Consider the following 24,560-nt stretch of genomic DNA (forward strand, 5'->3'; position numbering starts at 1 on the left):
AAGGAATAGGGCAGGATATGTGGTCTATATAACATTCCACTAAGACTGAGAAAAAGTACTTAGCACCTATAACAACTACTTGTATCCATATAAAAGATACCTGGGGCACAGACCAAGGCTGATATCCTGAGAATTATTTAGCAAAAAGAATTGCTTAGCAAAAAAGGAAGCTGAAACACATTGAAATTCAGAAAAAGAGAGAGAGAGAGAGATTCAAAAAGTGTATTGGGGGGAGGGGAGAAAAACAACTTTGAAAGTACTAAAGATCTCAGAAAGAGAAAAACTTGACCTTGAACATAAACAGATAAATCACCAGGAAAATCATAGCAGAAAGAAATATAACCTTCAGTTCTAGCAAATTAGTTCAGTCATCTATGAATTAATGCTTCAAAATAAAAGAAAATGATCCAACAGCAACCCAACAACAAGGGACCCTATGGAATGTAACAAAAACATGCTGTTTCTGAGTGGTTAAAAATGAAGTGAGAATTAAAGGACAGAATTTATGCCCTGCATAACAAAAAAGTAATGGAATAGGAATTCTAGATAGGGAATATGGACTAGAAAAACTGGAAACTAGTGGCAAATCTTAAAGAAACAAAATAAAAGAAACATCAGTAGACTAGAAATGCAAATATGCAGAAATTAAGAACAGTCTAGAAGAAGAGAAATAAAAAAATAACATTAAAAGTAAATATGCCTACTTTGCAAGCAAAACATGCTGATGAAGACAAGGTGCATGGAGACAACCTGTCATGTCTTTAAAAAAAATACTATTTCTTATATGGGATGGCTTTGGAAAGGGTAGTGGAAGAAACACCTGGTATAACTATGATGATGTAAGAAACAAACTTTTTTTAAGAGAACTAAATAAAGGATTTTTCATATCTATCCATAGGTCAGAAGTAGTGGATCAAATCAGGAGAATCAAGACTATTAAAAATTATAAAATATTTTTGCTTACACAAAATAAAAAATTTTCACTGACATAGTGAATTATCTAGTGTAAGAAGAGAAGCTGTCATTTGGGAAAGTATTAAATCTCTGAAAAATTTGCTAATAATAAGAAAAATTCAAATAAAAACAATTGTAAAGTTTTCCACCTTAGACCCAGCAGAGGAACAAGATAGCAAAAGGTTGGAAAATTCTTCATTGGAAGGGTTGTGGAAAAATACAAACTATTGGGAAAATCAATTAAGATAATATGAATGCCATAATTTGCAAAATTTAAGTGATATATAAATGCTAGTTCTTATTTAATAGCGCTGTTGTTATGGTTCATGTCATTCAAAAGTGAACTTTTTCATTTTATGCACTTGGAAAGAAAATACTTGTTGTCTCACTTGCAAAGTATTGTAAAGGCATTTTGTTTGCAAACAAACTACTGGACCAATAATGTGGGAAATAAAATGTTTATGTCATAGTTACTTAGGATGTACTTTTTTCTTTTTTTTTCTCTTTTCCATTTCCTCATGTCATTATCTTTTATTGCTTTCAGGCTCGAGAATTACAAGCCCGAGTACTAAAACGTGTTCAAATGGAGCAGCCAGATGCAGTTCTCACACAGAAACAATTTGCAGCTGAAATTTGTACTGAGATTGCAAAACATTCTGCTATTCAGCGAGACTATGAGAAATCAATTAAATTTTACAAAGAGGCCCTTGTTCATTGTGAAACAGATAGCAAGGTCAGTTCTTATAAATTTTCTATAGTACCTTTGATACCAAATATCTTCAAGTTTCTCAGAATACCAAATTCTGACTATCTTGTTTATAAAATATGAGAAGAAATTCAACACAAATTACATTTTAAAAGAAAATTAAAGAAATGTTGTTAGGAAACAAATTCAGAATAAAAACAAAAATACTAGTATCATAGATTGAAAATGTTTAAAAAATGAAATTATTAGGATGAAAATTCCATATATAAGTGTAAAGTTTATCTCTTTAAGTCATTGTTTTCAAATGTTCATCATGTGATTCAGCAATCAATTTTAGACCATTTAAGACTAGACACATAAGTTTTGTATTTAGGATATGATTATTGAAATTGGGGTAGGAAAGTATTGGGCAGACATATCTAAAATAAAAATGTATGGGCAACCTTAATTCTTTTTCCTGCTTCTGCTAGTTGAAATTTGAGTATTCTTAGATCTGTTTAGCATATTATTAAACTTAGCAATCATACTGTGCTACATAATGGTTCTTTAATAAAAGAAGAGAAAGTTAAAGCTTGTATAGGAAAGTTCTGAAATTAATATATTACTTTTAGAAGGGAGAACAAAATATAAAGTGTTCTTTAACATTAATGAAATATTAAAAAAGCAAACAACTTGCCATCCTGAGTAACCAAAGGTTTAATATTAATTTGTTAAGTATTGGGAAATAAAAGAAACCTTAGAAATTATCCAGTCTAATTTCTTTGTTTTACAAATAAAGAAAATTATCCAAAGAAGTTGTGCATTATCCAAAGTCACAAAGTTAGAATGCTTAGAAAAACTAGTTTCTTCTGCAACTCTTCTGACTCCAAGTTACAAAGTACTTTTTCTGCTATTTTTCATTGCCTTTACAAAAGCTGAAATTGCTGGGGTTTTTTTTTAAATCTTAGAAGTATTAGAAAAAACACATGGAAAGCATCTGTTGTTTTTCTACTACCATCACTTTATATTTAGGAACTAATCTATATTTTTCAACTCAGATATTTTTTGGTTCTACAAGAAATTAGAAAGATTTTAATCAACTTTTTTTTCTCATATGTAGGCAATGTTGGAACTTGCACGTTTGTACCTGGCACTAGATGATCCTGTTGCTTGTCAGCGTCATTGTGCACTCTTGCTCAAGAATGACCAAGATAATGAAGCTGCTACCATGGTTAGTGAATTTTGCTATAAGAGACCAAACTACAACAAATATAGACAAATATAGGTGTTTGTTTTTCTTTGTATCTTTTGAAGAGAACTTGCTAAAATAATCATTCAGGATAAAGTTTTGGAAATTCTTTATGCTGTGAATTAAGTTCCTACTTCAATGTGTCAATGTGATGTAGATGACCATTGGTACAAAAAAACGATGCCCAGTAATGAGGGGCTCCATCATATCTTCCATGTGGTTAATGCTAAGTTCTGGCAGTACATTAAGCCTGCTTTCCAAGAAGTTATCTATTTTTTGAAGGCCACTTAATAACACATTCTTCAGTAATGGCAACTTATAAAACAAAGAAAAATGAAAATCCTGTGAGATCTCCCTTCCATTTCTACAGTGATTCTGGCTAAGTGGTTGTTGTCGTCCTTCCTTTTCAAAGAAGACTGTGACATCAGGGAGATGATGCCATGGCATACAAGTGAATTGGATTTAAGTAAAGAAGGGCTGTTCAAGGTCACCTGCCTCACTTTCTTCTCCAAAGGCATCTGACTCTAGGGGGGAAATATAGATCAAGATGACAGAGTTGGCCTTGGATACAGTAAGAGATCTTTGGCAATGGTAGTAAATTGCTAAAAGTTGCACCATTTTAGACAACCTATAAACATTAATTTAAATGTTAATACTCTTAATGTAAGTTCCTTTTTTAGTCACTAATGATTGATATGATTTAATTTCTCTAGTAGTAAATACAATCTTGACAAAAAATTAAAAAGGAAATTTTGAAACAAAATTTCAGAATTAAAATTTTGTCTCAGTTGCCAGTCAGTTCAACCCATATTTGATTTAAAAAAAAAAAATGTCTTCTACAACAGTGGTGTCAAACTGAGATAGAAATAGGAGCCACTAAAGTATAGAGAAGGATCCCTGGAGAATGTGTAATGAAAACTACATTACAGACATTATCTGTATTCTATTGGACTTTTTTTGTTGTGGTTAAATATTTCCCAGTTACATTTTAATTTGATTCAGGCTGCACTCAGGAGTGTCATGGCACTCCTGTTTGACAAATCAGTTCTACAACATAACAAACAAGTGATCATTCAGTCTTTGCTTGGAGACCTCCAGTGAAAAATAGACATCTCTCCTAAGTCGGCCTATTCCACCTCTCTTATATCTCAAATTATGAAGAAGTTTTCACCTCCATCAAGCCTACCTTTTCCTTTTTGTATTATTCTTAGATCTACCTTTTGGGGTCAAGCAGAAACTTCTTCCAGATATAGCCTTTCAAGTACTTAGAGAATACTAAATCCTTTCTTCTCCAGCCAAAACATTTCTTTCTTTCTTGGATTACTCTGCATATAGCATGAAGGAAAAAATGACGGAGATAGCACGTCACTACTAAAGATCACATGACTCTTACTGCTGGCTTTTGGAAATTTTGGAATGTATTTTCTAAAATAGAGCATCCAGAACTGAATACAATATTCCAAACATTGCCTAGAAACAAATCAAAAGAACTGTTACCTCTTTATTCCTAGAAACCATATCTACTTTCATGTAAACTAATTGCTTTAGCTTTCTTTCATATTATCTTGTTGACTCATATCAAATTTAAAGGACACTACACCCTCTATGTATTTTTAGCTGTATTGTCTTGCAGTGCCTCTCCCATTTTACTCTTGTGACATTGTTTTCTTTATTCTCAAGAATAAGACTTTTATATTTATTCCTGCTGAATTTTGCCTTTTTTTTTTTTTCATTTCCATGCTCTGTCAAGGTTTTTTTTTGTTGTTTTTTTTTTAATCCCAGCTGCCACTTAATTGTTTTTAGTTATCACTCCCAGCTTTAGTTCATCTGTAAATTGAATAACCTTGTCATCCCTATATTTAAGTCATTGATAGAAATCTGAAACCACACAAAACCAAGCACCAATCTATAGGACATTTTCCTGCAGACCTCTTTCCCAGTTTGAATCACATCTTTAGTAACTTTCTCCAGGTTCAGACATTCTAACAATTATGGAATACATATAATACTAAAAATACTCATTGAACACATATAATTATACTAGAGTCTAGGCTTTATCTCTCCCTCTTTTCCACACAAACAGTATGAGAGACTTATAATATTTTATTAAAATTAAATAAATTTTATCTATACCATTAGGGAATGGTATATTTATTCCTGCTAAATTTTGTCTTTTTTTTCTTTCATTTCCATGCTCTGTCAAGGTTTTGTTTGTTTGTTTGTTTTTTCTGTTATTATAACCACCTTACTTCAAATGATATAAAATGAATCTGGCATGATTCATTCAAAAAAATTGGCTTTCTACAGTAAAAAGTTTGCAAATAAAGGATGCCTGTTATCTATATTTTCTTTTGCTTTTAACTGAACAACTCCTAGAGGTTTTTTAATCAACATAAATATCCTGATTGGACAATAAACTGCCTCCAGAATGGAAAGAAAGATAGTGCTTGGGATAACATTGGGGAAATTCATACTTTTAAAGATTTCAGTGCTCTCTCTGAAACAAAAGCCCATCTTTTAAAATGTCAGCATTTATCTGGTGCCATGGTTTGATTCAGTTTATAGGAATGAAAATCACAGACCAACCAAAGGGCATTGTAAAGATACATGAATATGACTGAGTCACAGTGTGTTGCTAAAAGAATTGTGTAGACATTCTGTAAAGGATGGTGCCAAAGATAAAGGTGTAACCAGAAAAGGCAAAACTTATAGTGAGGGATGACAGCTGACCCACATGCTTATCAAGATCTAGAGGAAGATCTCCAGGAAATTGGTGGACCCCTGCTGAAGAATTACAGAAGATCTTAAACAAGATTCAAGTAAGATGTGTGTGTTTTTAGAGTCTGCAACATTGGAAGGAGTTACCTACATTGCAAAGATTGAAACCATTCTTATCATTAATCAGAAAAATGTATCACAGTTAAATGAGTAATGTAAAAACTTGATGTTATAGTCTCATTAGTTAACTCTAATAATAATCAAAAACTGATGTTTATTCTTTGAAGAATAAATACAATTGTACTAGTATCACTAAATTTATGTTTAGAAAACAATATTTGTTGACCTTTCAAGTAGAATAGAAAGATGTACTTCTAAAATAGGTAGGCAGATCAATGTATAGTGCATTGGGACCAGAATCCTGTGTGAGCATAGGCAAGTCACTGAATTTTGATTTGCCTTAATTTCCTTATCTGTCAAATGGATATAATAATAGTAACCACCTCCCATGAGAATCAAATGAGATAATAAAAAGTTTTTAGTACAGTAGCACATAGTAGATGTCATATAAATGTTAGCTATCATTATTATCATGTCTTTTCTTCTCAGAATTTAATTTCAGGAGTTTGGATTTAAAATACACCCAAAGTTTCTATAGCTTAACAGATAAATTCTCATCTGATTTTGTTGACTCTCATATAATCTAATCTATTTGAATAAGAACTAGTATCTAAACTCTGAAGTCTCAGAGTCTGTTTATGCTGCCTGGTTTAAAAATTGTTCATATATCATGTTGGCAGAATATTTTGCTTATTCACCAGAGTATTTTATCTGCGGTATTCCTTCATTCAAACATTTTTTTTTTTTTGCCTTCATAACTGTGAGATATACATGGGTCTTTTAGTTAGATATTCCAGAACATTGAATAATGATACAATCTTTACTTATCTTTTCAGCATTAAATTGTTCTTGCACAAAGGGATACTTAGGCCACTTTCACATATTAGAAACTAAAATTCAGATACAGTAAACCAATTTGATTTTTAATGGTACTTTCATACAGTATTATATGTTTTGTTTACATTATTTTAGGAATGATACATGTTTTGAAAAGAGATGTTTTGATTTATGTTCTTTAGAGTTTAGGAAGAGGTCTGGGTATGGAAGTTCATACAAAGAAAGCTGCAGGTGATATGATAGATATAATAGATAAAACCTGTAATCCAGAGCTAATGTGTGGGTTTTCAGAAACAAGGTTCAGTTGTTGCAAGGGTTTGGGGAAAGAAGGTAAAAGTAATTTTCTCTTTGGCTTATGTCACTCAAAGTTCCCTTGGGAATATCATAATATAAGCTCATGTCTAGATTTCTGCAGAAAAAAAAAAGTAAAAGAGCTTTTAGCTCTCATGAAAACAAATACTCAGGTTAACAATACATTGAATACTGAATAGGTTTTATTTTATCTTGCAAAGAACTCTAAACACAAAGGACTTAAGCAAAGAGCCAATAAACAGTCAAAAATGCTCTTTTTCCTGCTCTAATGAGTCTCATTTCCCCAGAGAAAATTAATAGCAATTGTCTACCTTATGAATGACCCTAGAATCAGGACTCAATTGTAAGAGACAACATTTGGTATTTATAGAAAAATCAATCCCTGTCACATTCTGAGGACCTACAGGGACTCCTTCAGTCTTCTGACTTGGAGAAGAACTATCATATAATTGAAGCAGTGTTAAACAAAGAAAGCACTAGGAATTCCTAAAGTCAACATATCTCTCTAAAATACCAATCCATCTCATCCAGGAAGCAATCATCATTCAAATTGAGAATTTTAAGAAAGAAACTAGTGGCTTTATTTTTGCCATGGCCTCATTTTTGCCACTTATTATCCATGTGAGAGTGGACAAATTTTAACTTTTTAGATATCAATCTCCTATACAAAATAAGAAGTTTCTCTTCTCTACAATCTTTCAAGACAAAAACACTATTATCTGTATATTCAGTGATCCAGATGAATTTATTGAAATATCTAAGAAGAAAAGTACAAGACAAGCCCACTTTTAAAAATAAACAAACAAAAAAAAAAAGAGTGCCACATGAGGATATACATTTTTAATTCTATTAAGATATTTGTCAAAACTGTAGCCAATAGTAATACTATTTTTCCATTTCCACTATCGATTTTGGGAAGCATTTTAGTTTCGTATGACTCAACAATATGAGAGCAAAACATAAAGACATAATATTTTAGGCAATCAGCCCTTTTAAATTAGAGTTTTTAAATTAAGTCTAGAAACATTTAATTAATGAAAATATAATTTGATGCTAACAATGGAATTCACTTTTCATCTTTTATTACTCTCCCCCATGCTAATTTCAGAGCAAAGTTTCTGTGTTTTAAAGAGAACTAGAATCATCATTCCAGGGTAACCTGTAGACTAAAAAAAAAGATTCCTTTTCATAGATCTTTGTACTTTCTTCATGTTTTCAGGATATGTTTTCTCATGTTATTAAATCGAGTGTTTCAGAAAATACTTTTGAATATGTGACAATATTTTTAGAACAATTAACATTTAATTTTTGCAGATGATGGCTGATCTCATGTTCAGAAAACAGGACTATGAGCAAGCAGTATTTCATTTCCAACAACTTTTAGAACGCAAACCAGGTAAATATTTTCTAAATGTATTTTCAAAATGTGAAAATAGTATTAAATTCCTGTTCTGGTAGATGTTAGATATAAATACTTTATTATAATTGTTTTGGAATGTTGCTAAGATAATATTTAGTAGACATAACTGTGAAATTTCTGTCATTGAAAACAATTTGTGTTTGAAGCTAAGTCCACTAAATCTTTTATTTGTTCTAAGGTCCTATTGAAGCAGTATGTGATCCTGAGATAGTATAACCAATGTAGTTAATTTTTTTTAATGTATAGACAACCTCAGAGGCATGAAAATGATACCACATAGTGTACTTACTGAATGAAAATGCTTTTGAGTATTTAGACAACGGTATGTGGCATTAACTTTACTTCTTGCTTATACCTGAATTTATTGTGTTCTCTGGGGGCACTCCATATATGCCATTCCATAATCTATATATCATCAGGAGAATACTGACACTTTATTGAAAAGATAAACTTTTCAACCCTAGGCAAGGAAGGGCTTGGAATAGTTCAGGATTATAGAAAACTTTGAACAGTTTCTCAAATGTCATATATCCTATTTTTCTCTTCTTACAAATTTTGGGTCCTGTTGATTGTCCACTTGCCAGCATTCATCCAAGGTATATATATTAACTCAAAAGCCTGTCCATCTATTTTCTCACCTGCTTGAGTTTTCCTATATGAATTATGAGCTTAATTTGTTTTGAGTGTTTGTAGAACTCTGTGATTTGTACAATGTTTTGGGGCTTCATTTAATAAGGTCAGTGCCATTTAAAAACAGGAATACAAGAATATTTGGAGACATCTCTATTCACGAGTAATTTTTCCCATTTGGACCTTGAGCAACACTTTCTCTATGACATTGGAAACACCTTTGGCAAACTTTTGAACTCTTTTTTGTTATTATCACTTTAAACATTCTTTGAACAATGTTACCTCTTTTCGCATCTATCAGAGTCTTGTATGATCTTAATACATACATGGAAGATGCTTTATGGAAAAGTATTTTAAAAGCCTTAAAGATAGCATTTTGTTCTGCAAAATGATTTGCTTTTTTGTTTATTATTAACATAGTAAATATAGCAGAATCTCATATTCTCCATGCCATTCAAAAAAATCTTCAATGAGAGGACTTCTGGGAGTAGAGCTAAATGAAATGGAATAAAGAAAACACCAGCCAATCCTGCCCAACATTTATAATGTCCGAACTAGCTTTCTGGAGGATCTCCGGATGGGCCTTCGTCTTTAAGTGGAGAAGTGATAAAGACAGGAGAGCCACCAGAGGCAGGTCAAAGATGGAGTCCTCTCTGTGTCTGTGGCTGAGACTCTGTTCCCAATCCTCTCAGCCCTTAAATACCTCAGTACAGTTATATCACTACAGCAACTGAGCATGTGCCAACTGTAGAACATTACATCACCATATTACACTAAGTATATGCCAACTAGAGTGATTACATCATTATATCACATTAAGTATATGTTTAACTAGAGAACCATTATTCCATCAATCACACTGAATAGGTGCTTAATTTAACTATAAGCACCTTGCTGTCCTTGATTCAAGTATACCTTTCCAGAGTTCTGGCCTTCCACATTCTTGTCAAACAACTTTTAAATAATGGCTCAAATCAAATCCAGAAGTAGTAGAACCAATTAAAGGTCAGTGAGACAATCTTCTAGCCCAAGATAACTTAGGATCAAAGCAGAGATTTGTGAGACAGATGTAGAAACTACAGAACCCAAATGAATGAAACAATTGTGTTAGAACCAGGTGGTAACAACAAAAGCAGCGGCAGCAACTTTAGGAGCTCTCAAGTCAGAGATAGAAAGGAACTAGTCAAAGATTATAGGGGACCCCTATGCTACTACTGGAGGGAGGACCAGATGCTATTTGGAAATTACATTACCTATAATCATTTCTAGGTCCATAGTTCAGGGGTTAAGAAAAAATGGAAGTGCTGAAGGACAGTATCATTTTTGTTCTCAAGGAATCAGTATCCCTAAGGAATAATATCACTTCCAGTTCCAGTAGATCAGGGATCCTGAGGAACAGTGTTGATTATAATCCAAGTTATCAGTGATCCTTCCTGGGTAAGAACTAGAGTACAGTGACTACACCCCTCCCTAGATCACACTAACTTGGAAGCACCAAAAACTTCCAAACCACCAAACTAACTCTCCAAACAGCATGTGAAAAAATATCTCAATAGTGACAGTGGTCTAGCCCCTCTCCCAAAGCCAGGAACAGATCCCAACATTAACCTATAGTTTAAAATCAAGAAATGGGGTGGGAAAATGGGAAAAGGTATTGTGGTTACAGGGAATGCCAAGAAAGAAATTCAGAAGCCAGTTAGGTCAAAATAGCTCCAAGTAAAGCCTAAAGAAAAATTATGGATTTGCCAACCAGGAATTCCTGAAAGGACAAAAAATTTTTTTTCAAAATTAAATGAGCCATAGAGGGAAAATGAGGTAAAGAAATTATGGGAAAACTTAAAAAAACAACACCTACCCAACTTTTTTTTATTTCATAAATATGATTTTGATAGCTAAAGCAAGGAGAGCAAAAAAAAAAAAAAAAAATAGGCCAATTTCCTTAAGGAATATCAATGCAGCATTTTAAATAAAATACTGGCAAGGAGATTACAGCAAGATATCAAAGAGCATACACTATGATTGTGTGGAATTTATACCATGAATGCAGACTGGTTAAACATTAGGAAAATTTGGTATAATTAATCATATCAGTAATAAATATAACAGAAATTATACAATTATATCACTAAATGGAGGGAAAGTCCTGTTAAAAACACTAGAAATCATAGGAATGAATTATTCATGCTATCTAAAACCAAGAGCAAACCTTATCTAATAGGGATAAATGCAAAGCCTAAAAAGTTCATTTATGCTAGAAATGCTGTCTATAAAAGTAAAACAAAAACAAGAAATTAAAGGAATAAAAATTATCAATGAGATAATGAAACTGTCACTTGGTAGGTGATATGATGGTATGCCAGAAAACCCTGAAAAATCAACTATAAAACTAGTTGAAACAGTTAATAATTTCCGCATAGTTGGAGGATAAAATATATATATATAAATCATCAGCATTTCTATGATGAAATCCCATCAGCAAAAGTGAGAAAGAAGAATTAATTTAAAGTAACTATAGACAATATAAAATATTTGAGAATCTATGTACCTGTTAAGACAAACCCAGGGATTGTTTGAACATAGTTATAAAATCATTTTCACACAAAACAGTCAGATCTAAACAGGTTGAGGAAAATATTAATTGCTCATGGATAGACTGAGCAAATATAATAAAAATGACAATTCTAGTTAACTTGATTTATTTAATTCAGTGTCTTATCAAACTATCAAAGAAATTATTTATGTACAACTAGAAAAAAATCAATTCTGCTAGAAGAACAAAAGGTTGAGAATATCAAGGGAATCTATCAATAGAAATATGGAGAAAGGTGGTCTAGCAGTTCTATATTTCAAACTATATTGTGAAGTGGTAATCGTCAAAACAAAACAGCTAGATAAGAGTATTTATTATATGTAGTATCGGGCCTGAAGTCAGAAAGTCTCATCTTTCTGAGTTCAAATCTGATCTTATACTTAATAGCTACATGACCCTGAAAAAGTTGCTTAGCCTTGTTTACTTCAATTCCTCATCTGTAAAATGAGCTGGAGAAGGAAATGGCAAAACCACTCCAGTATCTTTGCCAAAAAAAAACCTAAATGAAACTAAAAATAGTCAGATACCACTAAAATGACTTAACAATAACAATAATCAACAAAACAGTCTGGCACTAGCTAAGAAATAGTGTCTCAGATCAGTGAAATACATTTGGTGCACAATGCAAAGCAATAAATGACAATTGTAATATAATGTTTGATAAATCTAAAAATCCAAGCTTCTGGAGTAAAAAAACTCAGTATTTGACAAAAATTTCTGGCAAAACTAGAAAGCTGTTTGGCAAAAATTAGGCATAGACCAACATCTCATACCGTATAAGAAGGTAAGATCAAAATGGATAAATTATTTAGTAAATTAGGGGAACATGAAAAAATGTACCTGTAAGATCTATGGACAAGGGAAACGTTATGACCAAATATGAAATAGAGAGATTCACAGAAAGTAAAATGAATAATTTTGATAACACTAAATATTAAAACTTATGCACAAACAAAACTAATGCAGCAAAATTAGAAAGAAAACGGAAACTGGGGGAGAACCTTTTTATAACAAGTTTCTTTGATAAGACATTTATAAAAATAGGGACTATTCCTCAGTTGATAAGTGATCAAAGAAAATGAACAGGCAGTTTTTAGAAGAAAAAGAAAAAAAGACTTTCAGTTGTCACATGGAAAAATGCTTTAAATCATCACTGATCAAAGAAATGCAAATGAAAACAATTCTGAGATTCCATCTCACACCTATCATATTTGCTAACATGAGAGAAAAAGTAAATGATAAATGCTTCATGGGGGTTGGAAAAACAGGGATACTGATAACTGTTATTAGAGTTGCGAATTGGTTTAACCTTTCTGGAGAACAATTTGGAATTAACTTCTAAAGGACTACATACTGTAAGTACCTTTTGATCCAGAAATACTAATACTAGATCTGTATCTCATAGAAAATGAAAAAGCACCCATTTTTTACAAAAATATTACTAGAAGCTCTTTGTATGCAAAGAATTGAACATCAAGGGTGTTAGAATCCTAGTGATAACTCACTGGAATTGATAGAAACAATGCTTATTGGTTCATACATTAGAGCTTACACATTGGAGTTCACAAGTATGGGAGATACACAAAGTTAACTTTGTAACTTTGTGAATTCACACCTCCCATAATCCCACTCTCGAAGGAGGAGTCAATCTTTGAGTTTACACCTCTAAAAGAGAATAAAAAGAGCTGAGCTCAGTCAGGAGAAGTCAGATGAAAAAGATTGAAAGCCAGAAATCGGTGAGTTTGGGAGATTGACAAGCTAGAGACTGCAGTCGGGCAGAACAAAGGATTCGGAGGAGTAGAACCAAGATTCAGAGCTGGAGGTGACAAAGGACAAGCTGCAAGAGCTCTTGGAAACAAGCAGGGAGATAGGCCTCTAAGAAAATTAACTGAGCTATTTTGTAAGAGACAATAAAAGACTGTACTTAAATCCCTGGCTGAGTTCGAGGTGATTATTGATCGGAACTGAAACGAAGGCTGCCTCCAGAAAACCTCCCCAAGAAACCTACTCCCAGAGAGAACTATCATATTTTAGAAAAAGAAGAGGACACCACAAAGGGCATACCCATCATTTGAGAATGGCTAAAGAAACTTCTTTAGCTAATGGTATATGATCATGATGAAATACTGTTGTGTAAAAAACGAGAAGCAGAGTGGTTTTAGAAAAATCTAGGAAAGTTTTTACAAACTCATGCAAAGTAAGGTGAACAGAGAGTAACATTGCATATGATAACAGCAATACTGTAGCAAGAAACACTTAAGAAGACTATTTTTCTGATGAAGAACATGATCCAAAACAATTCCAAAGCACCTATAATGAGATTATCTTGTTCCAGAGAGAACCAATAAACTCTGAATATAGAATGTACCATAATTTTTTTATTTTATTTTTCTTGTTTCATTTTTTTTCTTTTGTAGTGTTACTAATATGGAAATATGTTTTGCATGATTTCACATGTATAATTGATATCAAATTGCTTTATAAATAGAGAGAGTGAGAGAATTTGGAACTCAAATTATTTTAAATGATTATTTAAGTTTTTTACATGTAGTTGGAAAATATTTAACAAAATAAAAATATTTTTAAAAATTAATCCATGAAAGCCTAGCCCTTTGTCATGTTTTCATCATTAATACATTGATCCTTTTTATAAAAAATTTATAGAGATAAGAAAGAGCAAAATAGGTCATTATTAATGTCTTCTATCATCAGTCATGAAAATGTACAGCTACAACATATATTAATAAGGAACAAAGCTCAATACCAACCATTTCATTGTTTTAATCTCCACTTCCCTAATTATTTATTTCCTGTATCACTGATATCTTTGAAAGGCTTCTAGCACATTGGGTGGACCCTCTGTGGCAATCTTATGAGAGAATATAGATAAGAATTGCACAAGATAAACAGAAGTTCCCTCATGAAAGATGCTGTTGATACCTATCTAAGGAACTTGTATTCTTTGGAGAATATAGTATATAAATAGTCTTTAATCTAAACACTTTTCTCTAGGCATCTATCCGTTTTTTTGATTCAGTAAGTCTGAATCAATGATTAAGTAAATTTTAAGTTTTCTTGGGGGAGAGGAGAATTGTTTTCTCTAATACCTAGAATCTTCCAACATGCAAAGAAATGATCTTATTAAATTTCAGAAAGAGCAATTTTAATATTTTTCTATGTTGGGCAACTTACCCTATAATGTGAGAGACATGAAACATATATTTTTTGTTAATACTCATTTGTAAATAAATATAACATTTATTTACTAGGATTTTAAAAGTTTACAAACTATTCATCCCTGTTCATCCCAGGCAATTTCTATCCATTTTGCCTTTCTCCAGCTACTTAACTGTTTCTAATATATTTTCTATCTGATATTCTTGTTGGCTAAGAGCTTTCCTTTCTTCAGCACACCATCTAACAGCAACAAACACCATGTCAACAATATTTAATAGCTTTTTTTCACAATTCCATTTGCTTATATGTAAATTTAAGATCTTATTTGAACTACCAATTTTGTATGGTTGTTGTGAAGGTCAGATGAGAAAATATTCATAGTACTTTGCAGACATGGTTAGTTGTTAAATTAAATCTAAAATTTCAGTGTCGTTAGGTTGAAATTGTAACAACATGCAGTTTGAGTTTTTATTTAATCTATGAAAAAATTAAGTAAACTTGGTGATAGAGTAATTTATTCAAACAAAATGGCTAGTTAGTAAGTGGCAAAGGCACTTACTAACTCAAGTCCAGCTCTTCTAAGTATATATCCAATGCTCTTTCACTATTACACATTGTTTATTCTAAGGCTGTAGTAATTCAGGAAACTAGAGTTTGGGTTGATTTGAAATATCAGTGATTTCACATAATCTAGAATTCAGAGAGTAAATCACTTAAGGACCCCTAGAAACAAATCTCTTCATAAAGAGTACTATATGATTATCCATTAAAAACCCTAATGATATTTGTCACACCACAGGAAAGCTAAGGGCCTAAGCATGGCAGAATCGTAGAGTAAGTAAAAATGAAGATAGGCAGAAACTCTTGAAATCAAGACTGTCTACTATCCAAAATAATAGCAATGTGCTTAATACTGGGGATACAAAAAGAAACAAAAGATAGTCCCTGCCTTCAAGGAGTTCACAATCTAATGAAGTAGCTATAATAATCAGAGGTTGCCTCGTCCTGCAAGGCAGAGTGTGTGGACCCTGGAAGAAGAGAGACAAGAGCAAGAGACAGGGGAGGCGCAGGAGGGGAGGCAAGACAAAATATTCTGATCAAGCCTCGTTTTAATGAGTGCAATAGTACAGGTATTTATAGCAATAGGAAAGGAAGCAGGGTTGCACAAACTCAGTACAGGGTGGGGGTCCTAGACAAAGGATTGGTTTCCCGCCAAAGGATGAGCTGACCAGGTGTCTTTGGTCACATAGGAAGCTCCAGGATGTGATTAGGAGATGCCTAGATATCTGCCTATTCAAGGTTAAGGCAGTCTTAGGAATGTGGCCTTATCACCTACATATGGCCTTATCATCTATATGGCCTTATCACCTGTAGATTAGTGCTGGCTCCTCCCAAGAGGTCATAATATTCCTAAAACATTTGCCATTTGTATAATAAATGTTTAACTAACTGACCTCTTAACTTGATAGTTACAATTTTTCTTTGAATCTTCATTGAATCTATGATCTCTTATTTGTATGTGATTATTTTGTGTATGTCCTCCTATAAAACCTTCACATGGGATCCACCTAATACACCTCAGCCTTACGCTACTTTTCTTGTGCAATTCTTGGGGAGGAGTAGGTAACATTATATCCATATCTGCCATGCATAAGCATCTCTCATTGCCTTTTATGTGATCCACCACTACAAAATGTTATGGGAATAAGCTGTATGTATATAAAGATCATATATACATAACATCCTTGATGAAATTATGAGGAGAAAACAGGAGTGCTTTTACGAAAAAATATTCTGTAACCACCAATATCTTAACAAGTGAACAACTGACTTAAATTTTTAAAAATATAAATTCCTATAGTGCTTATTGATAATTGGCTAAAAAGTATTTACTTTGTAGAATAAAAGATCACATTAAGAATTTTTTTTTGCAACAAAATGTCTCCCATATAGGTCATAATTATACAACAGTCACTGAAAGACCTAACAAGTATAACCTTATTTGACCTCTGATTATTTATATCATGTGAGACATAAAAGAGGGAGATGTATGTTTACCAAAGATATTTGTCATCATCATGGAATATCCAGCTTAGAATTCAAATTAAAAGAATCACCAGGACTAATAAGATCTTCTATACCATAGGTCTTAACTTTGAATCTATAGATCCAAAGCCTCTATGTATAGATTTAAGGGGTTCCATGATTTTGGGATTTCAATGAAGTTAGTTTCCTTTGTTATACTATGTATTATTATGTTGTGCTATTTTATGCATTAAAAAATAGTCTAAGTAGTAGTTCATAGACTTCACCAGATTGCCAAATAGGGATTCATTACATTTAAAAATGGCAAAGAAACCCTTCACTCTAGACCAGGTCAGTCAGTTATGTTCATGGATCATCTCTGTATTACTATATTGTACAAGGTACTTATACAAAAGTAGATGTGATCTATAATGTTCTTCTTTTTTCTAAAATATAATGGTTCTCTGGGAAGCAGGTTTCTTGGAGAGGTTTTCTGGAGGCAATCTTAGTTTCAGTTCAAAGTAATCACTCCAAATGCAGCCAGCTGATAAAAGTTCAAATCTTTTATTGTCTCTTCCAAAATAGCTCGGTTAGTTTTCTTAGAGACCTCTCTCCCTCCTTGGTTCCAAGAGCTCTTGCAGCTTGTCTTTTGTCACCTCCAGATCCCTCTGAATCTTGGTTCTCCTCTCCCGACTGAATTCTGGCTCTCATCTCTTCAACTGACTCTTGACTTGTGAATCTCCCAAAGTCTCCTCCTCTTCCTGGAGGCTTCTAGCTTATATAAGCTCTCTACAGGTGTGAACTCTAAAGTGTGACCTCTAATGTGTAAACTCTCTTAAAGGTGTGATCTCTAATGTGTAAACTCTCCCAAAGGTGTGAACTCCAAAGGTGTGAACCAATTACATAAGCATTGTTTCTATCAACTCTAGTAATTTACCACTTTGTAAGGATTGTAACAGTGATCTTCTACTTAATTTAGCCAGAGATACACAACATGCACAAATGAAGAAAACTTAAGGATTGCAAAACATAATAAGGTTGAGTGCTAATTTATCTTGTATAAGATTTTTATGTTTAGGTGAAGAAATGCAAAAAAAAAAAAATTTGAATGCACTAAATAAAAGTATAGTCATCAAAAATGTCAGTAATCAAGAAAAGTTTCTTGGGAATGAAAATTTGTTATATTCAGAAAACAAAGTTAATTCTTTTATGTAGAGAATTCAGACCATGATTGTGAAAGGAAGGAAGGAAGGAAGGAAGGAAGGAAGGAAGGAAGGAAGGAAGGAAGGAAGGAAGAAAGGAAGGAAGGAAGAAAGGAAAGAAGGAAGGAAGGAAGAGAAAACCTACTAAAATGTCGATTACATTTATCAGCTGTCTTTGTATACTTTGTATGTACATGTCTGAAAGAAAATAAGGAAATAAAACTCTTAGTTTGCCAGCTATCAGATATCATCATCTTCAGCTAAATTACCTATCAAACCCTTTCTAGACAACAAGCATCCCTATCTTTCCTCTCAGTGTAAATTTTAAAATATATTTGCATTTATAATTCTGTGCTAAACATAAATACATGAATACATTCACATAATTATATAAAAGAGAACTTGGAGATCAAAAGTGATGCGGCACATAGATATTGAATTATGTAGCATGGAAATATTTAGGAATTATTTTAGAATAAAATATGGCTCATATACTTAGATGCCAGTGGTCCTAGAAGAGGAATTAATAACAAATCCCAAAAAATGTTATCTTTCAGATTTGATGGTATAGACTGCCAAGATCAGACTAACCACCAATATACTTAGTTCTCATCCAGTGGTTCATCCAATAATCCAATAATACATTTTTATCCACCCATCATAATATAAGCTTTCATGTTTACCTTTGAAATATACTTTAAATATGTTTAGAAAGATTGTACATGTTTACCTATATATCAGATTGCTTGCTATCTTGGGGAGGGAGCAAAAATTTGGAATACAAATTCTTACAGAAATGAATGTTGAAAACTATCTTTATATGTATTAGGAAAAGTAAAATACTATTGGGGGAAAAGAAGGAAATATATTTTCAATTATGTTTAAAATTTCATTTACCATTTTGTTCAAATCTTAAATATTATGTGTTGCCAGATAATTATACAACTCTATCTCGCTTAATTGATTTACTAAGAAGAGCTGGAAAATTTGAAGATGTTCCAAGGTTTCTTTTGATGGCTGAGAAATATAGTGCCAGAGCCAAAATGGAGCCAGGATTTCAATACTGTAGAGGACTTTATCTTTGGTAAATTAATTTGGTAAATAAATTTCCCATATAACAGTTTTGTTTAATTCTACCATTGTGTCAAACTGAAACTTACCTTTTTATTTCACAATCTGAACATTGTGAAATGTTCTTATACTATATATTTGATACAAATATAGAAAATTAATTGAAAGTTTAAATATAGTAGTTATCTACATGAAGGAAAAAAACAATAAATACTTTGTGGTTGTTGTTTTTAACCCTACCAAGGTATACTGGAGAACCAAATGAGGCACTTCGACATTTTAATAAAGCTCGGAAAGACAGTGACTGGGGTCAAAATGCTGTTTATAACATGATAGAAATCTGTTTGAACCCAGATAATGAAACTGTAGGAGGTGAAGTATTTGAAAATCTGGATGGAGACTTAGGGTAAGTCACAATCTATCACTTTTCATTTTTAACAGTTTGTTTAAGAGAGAGGTATATAATCAATGTACTAGGAAAAGTAAAGTTCTAGTAAGAGCACTACAGACTAGTCTCAACTACATAATTGACCTTTTGGTTTTTAGAACAGAGAAGAGAAAGAAGTTAGAATTTCACTGAATGAGAACCAGACTATAATTATAAAAATTAGCTGTCACTACCAGATTCATCTTCCCAAAGGACAGCTCTAATCCTGGTATTCACTTGTTCAGAAGTCTGAAGTGGTTCCCATTGCCTATAGAATAAAATCCAGAACTCAGCCTGGAATTCAGATTTGTTTCTTTGGCCCTATTTCTTACCATTTAACTTTTTAGTACTCTACATTTCAGTTAAACTGAACTTGCTGAGTATTTTGAGCTCTCATCTCTTCACATCTTTATTTATGTTCTTTCTGCCAATATCTCTTCCAAGTATCTTCCTAAATGGCATCTCTTGATCCTTTAATTCCTACCCCCACTACAGTATGAACTCAGAACTCTCATGTGTTTTTTTATCTCTTTAGATTTAGTTTCTTTTGACTTGTATTATAATTCTTTGTGATTTTGTTATCTGCCTATTCGATTATAAATTACTTGAAGAAGTTACTGTGAAATATATGTCTTTCATCCCCTGTATCACTGAGCATACTACCTTATACGTAGTTGGCATTCAATCATATGTTGGGTTGAAATAGATTTAATTAGTTTGGAATAAATGCAGAATAAATTGCTGAATTTTTTAATGCATTCTTACCTACATAGTAGCCAAATATCAATATACAAATGCTGATTATCATGTGTTTTCAGTTCTACAACAGGGAATCTCTCATCCAGTTGAAGGATAAATTCTAACATCCATGAAATAACTTAGTAACATCGCAAGATAACAATTATTACCCAAATAAAACTAAAGACAAAAAGTGAGTTCAGAATGTAGACTTGAACTGGACTTTGGAGGATAAGTAGGATTTAGAAAGTTAGTTCAAGTGAGGGAAATGACAAAGACACACAAATGAGTAGACTGAAGCCTTGTTTAGGGAAATGCAACCAGATCAGCCTGGTTAAAATAAACCAGGGAGGAAGAAAAATAATAATAGGAAATTAGATTGAAAAGTCAGGTTGGAGACATAGAAAATTATCCATTAACTAGCAGGACAGGGAATTCTAGGAGCAGGAAAATAATAGGATAAAAACAGTGTTTTTAGAAAATTTAATCTGATAATAATATGCATGTTAGTTTGAAGATTGAAAATAAGGAAAACAATTAAGTGGTTATTTTAGTACTCAAGTCATGAGATGGTAAAGACTTTTTAAGACCATAGCCTTGACAGTGGAAGGGAAAGTATATATATATCTCACATATGTATGAGAGGGCATAATGTTACATGTGATGTAACATCCAAATGGAAATGTACAATAACTAAATGTAAATGCAGAATCAGAACCCTTTAAAAAAGAGGTTATAGCATTTTGATTTTCATCTGCATATAAATTATAATTAAAGTTGTAAGAGTAAATGAGTCCTTTTGAGATCCCCTAATGCAGAGTTTAGAGCAAAAAACAAAAAGTCAAGAACCAAGCCTTAGTTAAAGCAAACAATGAAGAAAAACAGAAGGGTGGAAAAACAAACAAACAAGAAAGTAATCAGAAAGGTAGAAAACCTGGATTGGGTAATGTCACCAGAAATAAAAAGAAAAAAAGTTTAACAAAGGGGGTGAAGGGTATTTTAACAGGGTTAAATACTGGACAGAACAGAATGAGGACTGAAAAATATTTATTGGGTTTGGTGCCTACTGGCATTTTTCAAGAGTAATTTTAATAAATTTTATTTATAAAATAGTCATTTGACAATGTCACAGTATGAGGAAATTTACCATTTTTACAAATATTTATCCTATCATTTCCATGTTAATAATATTGCTTGCTAATTTCATTAATTTATAACTTCTGCTAAACGAACATTAATAACACAAGAACATTACCATGTATACAAATATCATGTAAAGTTTCCTTTTATTCCATAAGAAATCAGAATTGATGAACATTCTCTAATTAAAAACTAGGTTCATCTTGTCTTTTTTAAAATGTTGATTATTCTTTACTATCTCCTTTATATTAGGAAAAGAATTAAGTGACCTGTTTTTTTAAAACAAGGCCACTTAAAATAATCTCCCTTATTTAATAATCAGGAGGGAGTGATTGGAGTATATGTGTGTATGTGTGTTTATGTATATAGAGTTATATTATTTGTTTCTTTTTGGGGAATGAGGCAATTGAGATTAAGTGACTTTCTCAGGTCACACATCAAGGAAGTGTTAAATGTCTGAGGCTGGATTTGAACTCAGGTCCTCCTCACGTTAGGGCCAGTGTTCTAGCTGCCATTTGTTTCTTTATATAGAAATTCTACTGCGAAGCAAGAATCTGTGCGATTAGCTGTGCAAACAGCTGAAAAGCTCCTCAAAGAACTAAAGCCTCAGACAGTCCAAGGTCAGACACAACTTCGAATAATGGAGAACTATTGCCTAATGGCAACCAAGCAGAAAGCCAATGTTGAGCGAGCATTAAATACCTTCACTGATATAGCAACTTCAGAGGTTAGTAGTTTTCTTTTATTTAGTACACAGATATTTTCTTTCAAAAGTATTACAGAAATGTGTATTTTGAATAATTGTTTATTTCCAAAAATCAATCCTTGGCACTTATTAAATAAATATCCGTTTGGCAAAAAATTCACACAGCCAACCCCTACTTCAGAAGATAATGGGTCTATGTGTAGAACTATCATTCATAGGAATGTTCTTTAGGAGTTGCAGTTAGGTTACAAAGAACAGGAATTAATTCAGAGGACAACTGCCAATGAATCCTCTGGAGAATTTCCAGATTATAAAGGTGTCCTAGTTTGACTCACTGAGAAAAAAGATTTAGCTGCTGCAAGGTATCCAAGCTTATCAAGCTTGTAAACTTGGAATATTTCCAACTCTGAGGCTAAATAGGTACAGTGTTGACAGTGTGTGAATATATTGCTTGTCAGTTATGCAAATAATGACTTGTTTGTATAGGAATGCGACATAAATTCTAACCATAGGAAACTGATTTTTACCTTCAGTTCTTCATACTTTCTTCTTTGCTAGGAAGATTTCAACTGTCTTTTTTTTTTCCTTAAAAGAGGGAATTACTCATTTTCCTTTTTAGTCTATACCAACTTCTCCCCAATTCTAAGGTAAAACAAAAACAACTTCCTTTGTTAATGGTGTTTTATTTCTCCCTTTAGCCACACTATCACATTTCTTGTCTTTGTGTGAAAATGACAGAGGAAATACTAGTTATTCCTTTCAGCTGACAGCTAACTCCAAACATACTCCATTTTGTACTATTTTTTCTCATTGCTGACCACTGAAAACTAGTAATTTGCTCTCTTCAATTGGACTTCTGGACTCTCACTGATTTTTTTTTATTTGTAGCAAGATACTTTGTCACTGAAGCAACTGAATGTTCCTTAAATGTACCACAAATATTTTTATGTTGCTTAAATACTACTTTTAGTGCCCTAGGAAAGCACCAGACTTTGAGAGAAAGTCCTGAATGTCACAGAGAATCCATTATTAGTTACATGATTGGGCCTTTCCCAGAAGGCTCCACTTTCAAAACTCTATTTCATAATCACACTAATCTTTGATTCTAGCTTAAACAAAGACAAGGTATACCAAGGCTTCCTCTGGTCCAAACCCAGAAAGGCCCTAAAGGTTTCTAGCAGCACTGTTTTCTCAAAGTATGTGTATGGCTGTTTGTGGCTAGGAGATATCTAACCAAAACTTTTTTGAAAGCAATTATTTATTTAAGATTATGCATGTTTATTCATTTTTTACATATTTCCATATGAGTCGTGTTGAGAGAGAAAAATCAGAACAAAAAGGGAAAAATTACAAGAAAAAGAAAAACCATAAGGAAAAGGTGAAAATATTCAGTCTCCATAGTTCTCTCTCTGGATTTAGATGGCGTTTTCCATCCAAAGTTTATTGGAATTGCTTTGGATCACTGAATTGCTGAGAACCAAATCTATCATAGTTGATTATCATACAGTCTTATTGCCATGTACAGTGTTTTCCTAGTTCTGCTTGCTTCACTGAGCATTAGTTTATCTCAATCTTTCCAAGCTTTTCTAAAATTAACCCATTTATCATTTTTTATAGAACAATAATATTCTATTTCTCTCATATACCATAACTTATTCAGCCATTTCCCAACTAAGGGGCATCCATTCATTTTCCAATTCTTTGCCCACAAAAAAGAGCTGCTGTATTTTTGCACATGTGAGTCCTTTTCCCTCTTTTCTGATTTCTTTGGAATACAAACCTACTAGTAGCACTGCTGAATAAAAGAGTATGCACATTTTACAGGCCTTTGGGCATAGTTCCAAATTGCTCTCCAGAATGGTTGGATCAGTTCACCAGTTCACAACTCCACCAACAATGTATTAGTGTTCCTTTTCCTCACTTCCACTCCAACATCCAGTGTGATAGGTGTGAGGTGATACCTCAGAATTGTTTTAATTTACATTTTTCCACTAGTGATTTAGAGCATCTTTTCATATGATTATTGATGGCTTTAATTTCTTTCATCTGAAAATTGTTCATATCTTTTGACCATTTATCAATTTTGACTCAGTTTTCTATATATTTTAGAAATGAGGCCTTTTTATCAGAAACACTGGCTGTAAAAATTGTTTTCCAGCCTTCTGGAATTTCCTCTCTAATCTTGTCTGCATTAGTTATTTATTTGTGCAAAAACTTTATAATTTAATGTAATAAAAATTATTGATTTTACATTTCTTAATATTCTTTAGTTCTTTGGCCATAAATTCCTCCCTTCTCCATAGGTCTGAGAGACAGGCAATCCCCTTTTTTCTTCTAATTTGCTTGTAATATCAACTTTTATACCTAAATCATGTACCTATTCTGATCTTATTTTAATAGGGGGTGTGAGATATAGGTCTATTCCAAGTTTCAGACATATTACTTTCCAGTGTTCCCAAATCAAATAGTGAGTTCTTATCCCAAAAGCTGGAATCTTAAGATTTATCAAACAGTAGATCACTGTAGTATTGATTATTGTGTTCATATACCTGATCTATT

The 24,560-nt window shown here is 32.6% G+C and overlaps 1 protein-coding gene across 1 annotated transcript in view; it reads left to right on the forward strand.

Moving 5' to 3' along the window:
- Window positions 1–24,560, forward strand: part of TTC21B (tetratricopeptide repeat domain 21B) — a 100,018-nt gene that overhangs the window by 60,810 nt on the left and 14,648 nt on the right. Inside the window, exons 20-25 of the mRNA XM_012544768.1 lie at window positions 1,499–1,687; window positions 2,760–2,870; window positions 8,190–8,271; window positions 18,853–19,003; window positions 19,235–19,396; window positions 21,827–22,022. Coding sequence (XP_012400222.1) covers window positions 1,499–1,687; window positions 2,760–2,870; window positions 8,190–8,271; window positions 18,853–19,003; window positions 19,235–19,396; window positions 21,827–22,022 — 891 coding nt within the window. The remainder of the gene's footprint in view (window positions 1–1,498; window positions 1,688–2,759; window positions 2,871–8,189; window positions 8,272–18,852; window positions 19,004–19,234; window positions 19,397–21,826; window positions 22,023–24,560) is intronic.

Source organism: Sarcophilus harrisii, chromosome 3 (assembly GCF_902635505.1).
Source record: "Sarcophilus harrisii chromosome 3, mSarHar1.11, whole genome shotgun sequence".
Taxonomy (NCBI): Eukaryota; Metazoa; Chordata; class Mammalia; order Dasyuromorphia; family Dasyuridae; genus Sarcophilus; species Sarcophilus harrisii.